Source organism: Jaculus jaculus, chromosome 7 (genome assembly GCF_020740685.1).
Source record: "Jaculus jaculus isolate mJacJac1 chromosome 7, mJacJac1.mat.Y.cur, whole genome shotgun sequence".
Lineage (NCBI taxonomy): Eukaryota > Metazoa > Chordata > Mammalia > Rodentia > Dipodidae > Jaculus > Jaculus jaculus.
In genome coordinates this window covers 577,817-591,752 of record NC_059108.1, presented here as the reverse complement: position 1 = coordinate 591,752, position 13,936 = coordinate 577,817, and the positions used below count along the sequence as shown (strand labels likewise).

Genomic DNA, 13,936 nt, shown 5'->3' with positions numbered 1-13,936 from the left:
GACGACCGCAGCGCCGCTTTGGTGGACGGCGGAGTGTGTGCGCGCCGGGGAAGGGGCCTGCGGACATTCCGGCCCTTCGCGGACGCGCCGCGCGCCACCTCACCTGAGCTCGAGGGCCGCGGTGCGCGTGCGCCGCCGCCGGGGTCTTTCCGCACGGGATCGCGAGACTCAACGGCCGCGGCCCCAGCTCTCGGTCATGGCGCAGTTGTGCGGGCAGCGGCGGGGCCGGGCGCTCTTCGCCCTGCTGGTGGCGCTGCTCCTGTCCCCGGCCGAGGCGGCCGACGTAGACCGCGGCATCCACGGTGAGGGCCTGGCGGGTGTCCTGGGAGGAATGGATGAAGCCTGTGGGCGGGCGGGGCTGGGTCTGTCCGGGAAGAACACGGGGGAGAAAATGGGGCGCCTTGGTGGCCGTCGGGGAGCCCGGCCTGCAGGTGTAACCTCGAAAGGTTTTGGAGGCCCGTGGGAGCGGTCGGAGGACGGGAGGTGCCAGGGTTAGGAAAGTTTCCTTCTGGGAGCGAGAGACGGGTATGACCCAGTAAAGCGTGACGCTGGCTCTCCTGTAGCAAGAAGAAACCCAGCTGGGCACTCTTCCTGGCACTGGAAAGTTCCATAGGCAAAGAAAGCCCGGGAAGTCAGGTTTTATAAATGGCCCGGGTTTGGTAACCTAGTGGCACCTTTTTAGGCTCAGTAAAAGGAGCACCGGGGGCTTTCCAAACAGCGTTGTTCAAAGGAAGAAGAAAAGAAGCAAGTGGCAGAGGGAGAACCTTGTGAAGGTGCCAGGGTGGTAGCACCAGATATAAGAATGTTGGTATTGGAACTGAGCAGCTGGGATTGGCTTCTTGAAGTGTTACAACGTTAACTGCTTCACACAAGCACCTGCAGGCTTTGAAAGGAGCTCTCTTGAAAGAATTCATTGATTCAGCAGTCCTAGTGTGTCGCTGCTGGTTGTCTGGCCCTTGTGATAGTAGTTGATCCAGACAAGCAGGGTTCTTGTATTCACAGAGCTTAAGTTCCAGTGGGGGAGACCAAAAGTGAGCATTTAAATAATAGCACTTGCCAGAAAATTAAATGACTAAGCGTTAACTCTGAGTGATGGAAAATGATGGTGGCCATTTGTCTTGGGTGGTCAGGAAGGCCTTTGAAGAGTGACATCTGATCCCTGACTTGAGGAATGAGGAGGCAACAGCTGGACCCAGGACCTTGGGACCAGTATCCTGTGGGAGTATTGGAATACAAAGGCCTTGGGAAAGAGCAAGTTTGGTTGCGTCCCAGGGGAAAAAAACAAAGTCCCCAGAGCTGGAGCAGAAGTGAGGGAGGGGAGAATGGGAGATGGGAGAAGTTGGCAGCAGCCATATGGTCCAGGGCTTCATTAGTTGCAGGTCATATTGGGTGAAGGAGAAAGCAGGAAGTTTGTTAGCTAGGTTGTTCCTTGTAACTTCTGGAGCATAGTTAATTTCTTTTCCTCTGAGGCAGAAACAAAAAATTGTTGCACGTTCCAGGGACCAGTGGATAGAGAGGCTCAGCTCCGAAAGATCTGTAGTATTTGCCAGAATTTAGCAACCCTTTTGTATTTTTTTAGATAATTATATCATTATGTGACTCGAATTACCTGCCCTGATGATATCTAATTACAACAACTTTGAGCTCCAGTGTATCTTTATAAAAATTTTTTTTTATTAATTTGAGAGGAGAAATAGGCAGAGAGACAGAGAGAGAAAATGGGTGCTCCAGGGCCTCCAGCCACTGCAAACAAACTCCAAATGCATGTGGCTCCTTGTCCATCTGGCTTACGTGGCCACTGGGGAATTGAACTGAGATTCTTTAGCTTTGCAGGCAAGTGCCTTAACCACTAAGCCATCTCTCCAATCCTCTCCCCCTTTTTTAATTAATTTTTTTTTTTTTTTTTTTTTGCTTTTTGAGGTAGGGTCTCACTCTATCCCAGGTTCACCTGGAATTCACTATGTATTCTCAGGCTGACCTGGAACTCACAGTGTTCCTCCTACCTCTGCTTCCCAAGTGCTGGGATTAAAGGCGTGTGCCATCATGCCCAGCTAATTTTAATTTATTTGCAAGAGAGAGAATGGGCACACCAGAGCCTTTAGCCACTGCTTATGAACTCCAGAGACATGCACCACCATGGACATCTGGCTTGTGTGGGTACTGGGAATCTAACCTAGGTTCTTAGGGCTCACAGGCAGACGCCTTAACTGCTAAGCCACCTCTTCAGCCTCTGTGTATCTTTTATGCTGGAAACAACCTAATGTGGTGACACCACAGTTCTTGTGCAAGGTGACACAGTGGTAATTGATGAGGTCACATCTGATAATAGAGGCCTTCTCTGGCCCCTACTGCTGTCACTGGCTCAACCTACTTGCCTCTCAGAAGTACTACTATCTGGCTTGGTGACCTGCTGTCCTCACTTATCTGAAGTGCTGCTTGTTTAAATGAATTCTTTTATGATTTATTTATTTATTTGAGAGAGAGAGAGAGAATGGGCCTCCAGCTACAAAGGAACTCCAGATGCCTGTGCCCCCTTTTGCATCTGGCTTACGTTGGTCCTGGGTAATCAAACTAGGGGTCCTTTGGCTTTGCAGACGAATGCCTTAACTGCTAAGCCATCTCTCCAGCCCCAAGTGAATATTTTTTGTTAAAATATTTTATTTGTCTATTTGAGAGAGAGAGTGAGTGACTGAGTGAGTATGGGCATACCAGGATCTTCAGCCACTGCAAATGAACTCCAGATGCATGTGCCACCTTGTGTATCTGGCTTACATGGGTCCTGGGGAATCGAACCTGGGTTCTTTGGTTTTGCAGGTAAATGCCTTAACCGCTAAGCCATCTCTCCAGCCCCTAGTTTTGGTTTTCTTAGCAAGCAAGGAAGATCCTTTCTTTGGGGGAGGTTTTCTCCTGGCACAGGTAGCTATACTGTGCTGCTAGAGGGAAGCGAGGAGTGAGTGATTATAATGGCTACTCATGGAATCGAATGTACTTGAGTGGCTGAGGACATTGGAGAGGTGGTAGGGCCAACAGATGGTTAAAGTTGAGGTTTTGGAAGGAGTGAGTGTAAGTGCTGTAACTGAGGTTCTGAAGAGGTCTATGTTTGGCTGAATGAGGCTTTGTGGAGAGGACAAGAAGGAGAGAAGATCAAGCTGAAGGCTCATCTGGATATGGAAATCACCTTGATAAGTGCAGCCTGAGAGGCAGTGAACCCAGATAAGGCTTATGGAGAAAAGAGAAGTGGGGACCTAGGCCAATAGATGACATACGAGGTGGGCAGTAAACTGTATACTCTGATGACTGAGATCTGCAGCTGGAGGTTTGGGGAGGGAAAATGGTCTGGAAGCAGGTTTTGTGGGTAGGGAAAGGTGATAAAGTTCAGAGAAGAGATTCAAGAAATGATATTTTGGTAAAGATAGGCCCTGAGCTGTATCAGGCCCAGGAATTGGTTGGAGGTGGGGACAGAGCCGACTGCATGGACAGGAGGTTGAACCAGACTGATTAGTCTGAGACTGCTAGTGTTGGTGAGGCTTTTGGGTGGCAGAGGGCAATAGGAGAGTATGGCAGGTTCATTGGTTCCTGGAGACCACCTGTAGACAGACAGGGAAAGCATTCAGGAACAATCCATCCTGCCATAGAAACTGTCCTCTCCAATTACTCACTATTTCAGTTATCTCCCCACCTTTTGGTACCTGTAGGCCTTTGGGTTGTAATTGTACCTTAAGAATGTGCTACATTGAGCAAAAGTAGTTAGATAACAGCTGTTCTTTTATGATATGGTACAGTGTGTGTGTGGGGGGGTTATTATCATAAGGGAGGCAAAGTCCCTTTGTCTAATGCTTTCCCTCTTCCCTAGGTGATAAATTCCAGTATTTGCAAGCAAATGTCTTCAACTGCTGAGCCATCTGTCTAGCTTCTGATATTTGGAATGCCCTGAGATAAAGTTTGTTGTTTTTGGGGGGGCTGAAAATTGTACCTAGAGACCCCACCCAAGCTCTACCATGAGTTATATTCCTAGCCTTCTTTTGTTTGTTTGTTTGCTTTTGAGATAGGGTCTCACTTTAGCCCAGGCTGACCTGGTATTCACTATGTAGTCTTAGGGTGGCCTTGAACTCATAATGATCCTCCTACCTCTGCCTCCCAAGTGCTGGGATTAAAGGCATGCACCACCAGGCTGTGGTGAGGTTTTATTTTTGTTTGTTTGAGAGAGAAAAAGGGGGGCGGGGAGAGAGTGAGAAAGGTTTTATTTTTGTTTGTTTGAGAGAGAAAAAGGGGGGCGGGGAGAGAGTGGAGAAAGAGAATGGGCACGTCAGGGCAACAAACTCCAGATGCATGTACCTTGTGCACCTGGCTTATGTAGGTCCTGGCGAATCAAACCTGAGTCCTTTGGCTTTGCAGGCAAATACCTTTACCACGAAGCCATCCCTCTCCAGCCCAACATTTAACATTGTAAAATGTGCAATGTGCTTACAGAGCAGTTTGGTGGGCATAATATATACATTTATCTAGACAACAGCCAGCGTTACTTCCCTAGGGCTTATGAACTCTCCAGCCATAGACTTTTAAGTAGGTTTTCAGTACCAGGCATGTATTCCCTCCTTAGGAAAGGGCCTCCTGTCCAATCAGATAGCCATTGGTTTCCCCTGTAACAGACATGTCATAGCACATTTGGCCTGGCGGATAGTCTTAGGGCTTGCAGAGTCCACTGATGTTTAACACCATTGATGGCTTCTCTCTCACACAAGGCTGCATTTAGCATAGCTTTTTCCAGCTACCTGACATCCAGTCAACAGGGAGATTTTCAGCAGTAGGGTTTTACCATCTAGTGCTCGTGGGCAGCCAAGAGCCCTGGCAGAGGCCTGTATTGTTTTGGGGCCAATATTTTTATTTACTTGTTTCTTTATATTTTTTTATTTCTTTTTGTTTTCTGAGACAGGCTCTTGTGTAGCCCAGACTGGCCTTGGAGGTCATCAGGTTGCCAAGGTTAACCTTGAATTCCTAATCTTCCTGCTTATACCTTCAAAGTGTTGGTATTACAGTTATAAGCTACCACATCTGATTACTTTAAAACAATTTTGAGGCAAGATCTCACAAAGTTGCCCAAACTGGTCTTGAACTTAACTGTAGCCCAGGTGGACCTTGCACTTGTAATCCTCCTGTTTCAGCCTCCTGAGAAGCTATTTCAGGTGTCTGCCATCTGGGTTGGCTAAAACATGTAATTTTAATTATTTCAAGGCCACATAATATATTTTTTCTTCAAAGTAGAACCTTGGTCATTCCTTCAGGAGTGGTCAGTTAAGTGTAGCTGGTTCCTGTTGGCGTAACTTTCTGTTGTTCCTTGAGTTGTGTTAATAGTTACTTGATTTTGACTTGTTTTTCTTTTTTGTTAGTTCTTGGGAATTTCCACTGAAGCTGAACTTAGCAATTCACTTATTCTAGAGTCTCATTGACTTTCAAGTGATATTTAATTTCTACTGGCTTCCTGGGTTAATTACAGCTTCCCCAACACTTTAACTGCAAGGCAGGCTTTCCCACCAGTCTCCAGTTGACATGTCATTAGCCCTGTTTCTCTTCCTCCTCACTCACATGGGTAGTTGTGGTTCTGGTGGGCAAACATGACAAGAACTGAAGTGCATCTGGAGTTGGTGATCAGCTGGACACACCTTAAGTAATTCTTGGCTTTCATATAAGAGATGTTTGTCCTGTTTATGGGCAAGGCAGTTGGAAATGTTTATTCATTTGATTTAGCCAACAAGCACCTGTAGGTGCTAAGCACTGGTTTAGGCTTTTAAACTCAAACATGGAACAAAACAGACCTTTCCATTTCTGGCTAGTACTTTGTGATAAGAGGAAGATAGGCCTTGGTCAAGGCTCTCCAGGCTGGAAAGATGGCTTAGCAGTTGAAGGCACTTGCTTACAAAGCCTGATGGCACGGGTTTGATTTCCCAGTACCCATGTAAAACCAGATGCACAAAGTGGAGCATGCGTCTGAATGAGTTAGTTGTGTTTGTAGTACCTGGAAGCCCTGGTGTGCTCATTCACATTCTCTCTGCTTGCAAATAAATAATAAAATATTTTTAAAAATTAAGTTTTCATTTGAGAGCAAGGGGGGACAGATAGAGGATGAGCTCAGGGCCAACAGCTATTGTGTGACATACGTACCACCTTGGGCATCTGGGCTTACATGGATCTGGGGACATTGAACCTAGGTGCTTTGGCTTTGTAGGCAAGCGCCTTAACTGCTAAGCCATCTCTCCAGCCCCAACAAAATATCTTTATTTAATTTTTGAGAGAGACAGCAAAAAAAAAAAAAAAAGAGAGAATGGGCACACCAGGGCCTCCAGCCACCGCAAATGAACTCCATATGCATGTGCAGCCTTGTGTATGGGGCTTACGTAGGTCCTAGGGAATTGAACCAAGGTCCTTTGGTTTTACAGGCAAGCACCTTAACTGCTAAGCCATTTCTCCAACCCAACAAAATATTTTTAATGTTTATTTTTATTTATTTATTTGACAGGGAAAGAAGGAGGGGGGGAGGGAGGGAGGGAGAGAATGGGCACACCAGAGCCTCCTTCCACTGCAAATGAACTCCAGACGTGTGTGCCCCCTTGTACATCTGGCTAATGTGGGTCCTAGGGAATCGAACCTGGGTCTTTTGGCTTTGCAGGCAAACTCCTTAACCACTAATCCATCCCATCGCCGACAAAATATTTTTAGAAAGGGGAAGAAAAGCTGGGTGTGATGGCTGGCACACACCGTTAATCACAACACTTGGGAGGCAGAGGTAGGAGGATTGCCATGAGTCCAAGGCTGCCTGAGACTAGTGAATTCCAGGTAGGCCTAGGCTAGAGTGAGACCCTACCTTGAAAAAAAAAATAGAGGAAAGAGCTAGAGAGATGGCTCAGTGGTTAAGGCACTTGCCTGCAAAGCCTAAGGACCTGGGTTTGGTTCCCCTGTACCTATGTAAAGCCAGATCACAGGGTGGCACTTGCATCTGGAGTTCTTTTGTAGTGACTGGAGGCCCTGGTACACCCATACCCCCCATAAATAAATAATAATAAACTTTTTTTTTTAAAGAAGAAGACAGTGTTGGGTGTTATGGCTCACTTTTAATCCTAACACGTGGGAGGCAGAGGTAGGAGGATCGCCATGAGTTCACGGCCACCCTGAAACTACATAGTGAATTCCATGTCAGCCTGGGCTAGATAGAGTGAGACCCTACCTTGAACCCTCCATCCCCAAACAAAAGAGGAAGACAGTACAGTAAATCAAGGAACTGGTGAATATGTGTCTGGTTATTAGTTCTGTAAAAATGAGTACAGTATAGATTAGATGCCCTTAGAACTGAAATGTGGTTGCTGGAGAGATGGCTCAGTGGTTAAATGCACAATTTCAAAAAAAGAACTGAGGCCAGGGTTGGGCTTGGTGGCACACACCTATAATCTTAGCATTTGGGAGACAGAGGTAGAAGGATCACGCTGAGCTTGAAGCCACCCTGAGTATACATAGTAAATTCCAAATCAATCTGGGCTAGAGTGAGACCATACTTAAAAAAAAAAAAACAAAAACCCAAACAACAACAAAAAACCATGATCTGGGTGTGGTGGTGCACACATTTGGTAGGGACAGGCAGAAGTAGGAGGATCAACATGAGTTCAAGGCCACTCTGAGACTACATCGTGAATTCCAGGCCACCCTGAGCTAGAGTGAGACCCTACCTCAGAAAACCAAAACAAAAAACCACATGGGCTTGGGGGCTTAAGTGGTAACAGACCTGATGGGAAGATGAGGGTTTTCCCATTAGTTCCACTTAGGGAACATTCCTTTGCTGTGTTCTACATATTTTTGGACTCAGTCTGGGATGGAAGAAACAAACTTACTTACTCCACCACCCCTTCTCACCTGTGACCAGAGTCATTTGTGCACTCAGACTAGCTGGCCAGGCAGCCAAGCAGAGCTTTATCTTCCCAGTGCTGGTGATAGAGGCTGAATAAAGGTGAGTAGCCTGTTAATCAAGCAGTGCCTGCAAGGGTCACACTTACAGAACCACATTAACTCATGGAAGCCTTGGCCCACTAGGCACATGAGTAAGAAAGAATTCATGGGTGATCCAGAAGCCTTGGAGCATGAATTAAAGATTTATTAATATGGGCCAGGCGTGGTGGTACATGCCATTAATCCTGGCACTCAGGAGGCAGAGGTAGGAGGATTGCTGTGAGTTTGAGGCCACCCTGACACTACATAGTGAATTCCATCCAGGTCAGCCTGAGCTAGAATGAGACCCTACCTCAAAAAACAACAACAACACAAAGATTCTTTACTATCATCCTGGTCACAAATTCCATTTCACAAGTTATTTCTCACAAAATTAAAAAAAAAATTATTTGCCAGGGGTGGTGACTCACGCTTTTAATTCCTGTACTTGGGAGGCAGAGGTAGGAGAATCACCATGAGTTCGAGGCTACCCTGAGACAACAGTGAATTCCAGATCAGCCTGAGCTTGAGTGAGACCCTATCTTGAAACACCCCCCCCAAAAAAAAAAAAATGATTTGAGACAGGGTTTCTGTGTATCCCTGGCTGGCCTAGAACCTCTCTGTAATACATTGTGCAGAGCTGGAAAGATGGCTTAGTAGCTAAGGCACTTGCCTGCAAAGCCTAAGGACCCAGGTTTGATTCCCCCATACCTACATAAGCCAAATGCACATGGTGGTAGCACATGCATCTGGAGTTTGTTTGCAGTGGCTAGAGGTCCTGGTACACCATTCTGTCTCTCACTCAAATAAATAAGGTAATTTTATATGCACACCTTTAATCCCAGCACTTGAGAGGCAGAGGTAGGAAGATCACCATGAGTTCAAGGCCACCCTGAGACTACATACTGAATTCCAGGTTAGCTTGAGCCAGAGTGAAACCCTGTCTCAAAAAACAAACAAATAAATGAATAAATACATTTTATTTATGTATTTGAGGAAGAGGCAGAGAGAATGGGCACACCAGAGGCATCCAGCCACTGCAAATAAACTCAAGATGCATATGCCCCCTTGTGCATCTGGCTTACGTGGGTACTGGAGAGTTGAACTGGGATCCTTTGGCTTTGCAGGCAGAGGCCTTAACCACTAAGCCATATCTCCATCTCCAAAAAAAAAACCTTTTTAAGAGATACATTTAGCTGGGCGTGGTGGTGCATGCCTTTAATTCCAGCACTTGGGAGGTAGAGGTAGGAGGATCGCTATGAGTTCGAGGCTACCCTGAGACTCCATAGTGAATTCCAGGTCAGCTTGGGCTAGAATGAGACCCTACCTCGAAAAAAAAACAAAACACAAAAACAAAGAAATACATTTTTTGGGCTGGAGAGATAGCTTAGCGGTTCAGCACTTGCCTGTGAAGCCCAAGGACCCCAGTTTGAGGCTTGATTCTCCAGTACCCACGTAAGTCAGATGCACAAGGTGGCACATGCATCTGGAGTTCATTTGCAGTGGCCCAGATGTGCCCATTCACCTCCTCTCAGTTTCCCTCTGTCTCTTATCGCTCTCAAATAAATAAAAAATAAAAATATATTTTTTATTATTGGAAGGCATTTTACTATGTGGGTTTTGTTTGATTTGTTTTGAGATGAGATAGGATCTCACTCTGTTGCCCAAGCTTATCCCTCCAAACTGTTTAACTCAAGCCATCTTCCTACTTCAGCTCTTAGACTCGCTTGGGCTACAAATATGTGCCTCTGTAATGAAGGCAAAAAATAAAAATAATAAAAAAATTGTTTTTGTCTCCTATCATGCTCCTGGGTCCTATCTCTCTAGCACTACATAAAACTAGGTGTGGTGGCCCCCAGAAGGTGGAAGTAGGAGGAGATCATCCTCAGTTATTTTGCAAGTTTGAGGCCAGCATGGGGTACACAAGACCCTATCTTTAAAAAAAAAATGGAGATAGGAGGATTGCTGTGAGTTCAAGGCCAGCCTGAGACTAGAGTGAATTCCATCCAGGTCAGCCTGGGCTAGACCATCCTCAAATAATCCACTTTCCCAGCCCCACCCCCAAAAAGAAGAAAAACAAGAAATGAGGACAAAATTATAGGTGATATGTTAGAAATGTTTGAGATGGCTCTCAGCGTGATTTTATTTTTCCTTTTTTGGGGTAGTACTGTGGGTAGAATCCAGGGTGTGCTGTAACACTGAGCTGTACCATTCCTCACACTGATTCTGAACTGGCTTCTGAGACCATGAATCCCTTAATTTGGGGCTGGGAAGATGGCTCAGTGGTTAAAGACACTTGAAAAGACTGCCTTCCTGGGTTCAATTTAAACAGTAAGGGTCATAGAATCTTGGTGTTGTAGACATAAAAATTTGACATTTTAGGGCTGGAGAGATGGATCAGTGGTTAAGGCATTTGCTTGTAAAGCCAAAGGACCTTGGTTCAATTCCCCAGGACTCACATAAGTCAGATGAACAAGGTGGTGCACATATCCGGAGTGTGTTTGCAGTGGTTTGAAGTCCTGGTGCTCCCATTCTCTCTCTCTCAAATAAATAAGTAAATAAAATATTAACACAAATATATTTCAGGTTGGGCGTGGTAGCTCACGGCTTTAATCCCAGCACTAGGGAGGCAAAGGTAGGAGAATAGCTGTGAGTTCAAGGCCACCCGGAAAATACATAGTGAATTCCAGGTCAGCCTGGGCTAGAGCAAAACCCTATTTGGTAAAACCAAAATACAATATTGTGTGTGTGTGTGTGTTTCAGGGCTGGAGAGATGGCTTAGCAGTCAAGATGCTTGCCTGCGAAGCCTAAGGACCCAGGTTCCATTCTCCAGGTCCCACATAAACCAGATGCACATGGTGGTACATGCATCTGGAGTTCATGTGCAGTGCCTAGAGGCCCTAGCACACCCATTTTCAAAAGAAAACTTGCCAAAGGGAAAAAATGGAGCTCTAAACCAGGTATGATGGAATGTGCTTGTAATCTCAGTGCTTGGGAAGTGAGGCAGTAGGAACTCCTGTTCAGTTTACTTTAAATGCTGTGTCCAAAAAAAAAGTGAACAGGGCATGATTACCCTGAGACTACATAGTTAATCCTAAATCAGCTTGGGCTAGAGCAAGACCCTACCTTGAAAAACCAATAATAATATTAAATAAAAATGTTGATGAAGGGCTGGAGAGATGGCTTAGTGGGTAAGTGCTTGCCTGTGAAGCCTAAGAACCCCAGTTCAAGGCTTGATTCCTCAGGACCCACATAAGCCAGGTGCACAAGGTAGTGTGTGCATCTGGCGTTTGTTTGCAGTGGCTGGAGGCCCTGGCATGCCCATTCTCTCTCTCTACCTCTTTCTCTCAAATAAATAAAATAGATTTTAAAAATTAAAAACTATATAATACTTGCAAGTGAATTCCAGATGCATGCACCATATGGGTCCTGGGGAATAAAGCCAGGACCAACAGTGCGTTTACATCAAGTGCTTTTAACCACTGGGCCATATGTCTGTCTCTCTCTCTTTTTTTTTTTTTTCCTAAAGTAGTGTCTCACTCTGGCTGACCTGGATTTCACTATATAGTCTCAGGGTGGCCTTAAACTCACAGCGATTCTCTCATCTCTGCCTCCAGAGTCTGGGATTAAAGGCGTGTGCTACCATGCCCAGCCCAGAATATGTCTTGATGAAGCCCATGGAGAAGCATTCAACTTTCCACTTTCTTATTCACATAGGAATTCAAGTTCCTGGGAACAAATGCAGTTTCCCAGACAGGCTATTGTAATGGTAGCCACCAGCACCTGGAGAGGTAGCTCAGCAGTCATGGTGCTTGCCTGCAAAGCCTAAAGATGGGGTTTGATTTCCCAGTGCCTATGTAAAGTCAGTGCACACGGCGGCGCATATGTCTGGAGTTCGTTTGCAGTGGGAGAAGGCCCTGGCACACCCATTCCCTCCCTCCCTCCCTCCCTTTCTCTCTCTCAAATAATCTGTTAAAAAAAGACATGGGATGGAGGGATGGCTTAGCGGTTAAGGAGTTTGCCTGCAAAGCCAAAAGACCCATGTTACCCAGATGCGCAAGGTGGTGAGCGCATGTGTCTGGAGGCCCTGGTGTGCCCATTCTCTTTCTCTCCCCCTCTTTCTCTGTCATATAAATAAAAATAAATTTTTCTTTTTAAAAAGATACAAGTGGGCTAGAGAGATGGCTCAGTGGTTAAGGCATTTGCCTGCAAAGCCAAAGAACCTCGGTTTGATTCCCCAGGACACATGTAAGCCAGATGCACAAGGGGGTGCATGCATCTGGAGTTTGCAGTGGCTGGAGGCCCTGGCATGCACGTTCTCTCTCCCTCTCTCTGCCTCTTTCTCTCTCAAATAAATAATAATAAAAATAATAATAATAAATAATAATAAAAAGATACAAGCCAGACGTAATGGTGCACACCTATATATGTGAGATACATATATATATATATATATATATATATATATATATATATATATGTATATATATATATATGTTTATTTATTTATTTACTTAATTTGAGAAAGAATGAGCACATGAGCACACCAGGACCTCCAGCCACTACAAATGAACTCCAGATGTATGTGTCACCTTGTGCATCTGGCTTATGTGGGTCCTGGAGAATTAAGCCGGGATCCTTTGGCTTTGCAGGCAAATACCTTAACTGCTAAGCCATCTATCTCCCTAGCCCAATATTTATAATGTCCTCTGCAGCCCAAAGTGACATGGTGGTTCCATACATAATCAGAGTTTTCCTCAGAGCCTTTTAAAATTACATTTTTGTTTGTTTCTTTGTGTGGTGGTTTAATTCAGGTGTCCCCAGTAAACTAGGTGTTCTGAATGCTAGGTTCCCAGCTGATGGATATTTGTGAATTAATGCCTCCTGGAGGGAGTGTATTGTTGGGGGCAGGTTTATGGATGTTATAGCCAGTTTCTCCATGCCAGTGTTTGGCACATCCTCCTGTTGCTATTGTCCACTTTATGTTGGCCAGGGGGTGATGTCCACCCTCTACTCATGCCATTGTTTTTTCCTGCCATCGTGGAGCTTCTCCTAGAGCCTGTGAACCAAAATAAACCTCTTTTTCCTACAAGCTGCTCTTGGTTTGGTGATTTCTACAGCGATGGGAACATGACTGCAACACTTTTTTTTGAAGTTTTTTTTTTTGAGCCAGAGGTTAGCCCAGGCTAACCTGTAATTCACTATGTAATCTCAGGCTGGCCTCAGACCCAAGGCGATTCTCCTACTTCTGCCTCCTGAGTGCTGGGATTAAAGGTGTTTACCACCGTGCCCTGCTTGGTTGCTTATTTATTTAATTTTTGAGGCAGCGTCTCACTCTGGCCCAGGCTTACCTGGAATTAATTATGTAGTCTCAGGATGGCCTCCAACTGATGGTGATCCTCCTACCTCTGCCTCCTGAGTCTGGATTAAAGGTGTGTGCCACCATGCCCAGGTATTTATTTTATTAAATAATCTTTTGTGTGCTTTCTTTATTTTTTAATATATTTTTATTGACAATTTCTATACTTACAACAAACTATGGTATATCTCTCCCCTGGTATTTATTTTTTTTTTTTAACAATTTTTATTTATGAGGGAGAGAATGAAAGAGAGAATTGGTGTACCAGATCCTTAGCAATTGGAAACGAACTCCAGATGTGCACCACCTTAATGCATTTAGCTTACATGAGTTCTGGGGTGTCGAATCTGAGTTCATAGGCTTCGCAGGCTATATCTCCAGCCCTGCCTATTTATTTATTCATTTATTTATATTGAGAGAGAGGGAGGGAAATAGAGAATGGCTGCACCAGGGCCTCTAGCCACTGTAAATGAACTCCAGATGCATGTGCCTCTTGTGCATCTGGCTTACCTGGGTCCTGGGAAATCGAATTGGGATCCTTTGGCTTTGCAGGCAAATGCCTTACCCTCTAAGCCATCCCTGCAGCCCTTATTTTTTTTTTTAAAT

The 13,936-nt window shown here is 45.3% G+C and overlaps 1 protein-coding gene across 1 annotated transcript in view; it reads left to right on the top strand.

The window, feature by feature from the left end:
- Positions 1-13,936, top strand: part of Spint2 (serine peptidase inhibitor, Kunitz type 2) — a 28,794-nt gene continuing 14,858 nt past the window's right edge. The window contains exon 1 of the mRNA XM_045155635.1: positions 1-302. Coding sequence (XP_045011570.1) covers positions 197-302 — 106 coding nt within the window. The 5' untranslated portion in view covers positions 1-196. The remainder of the gene's footprint in view (positions 303-13,936) is intronic.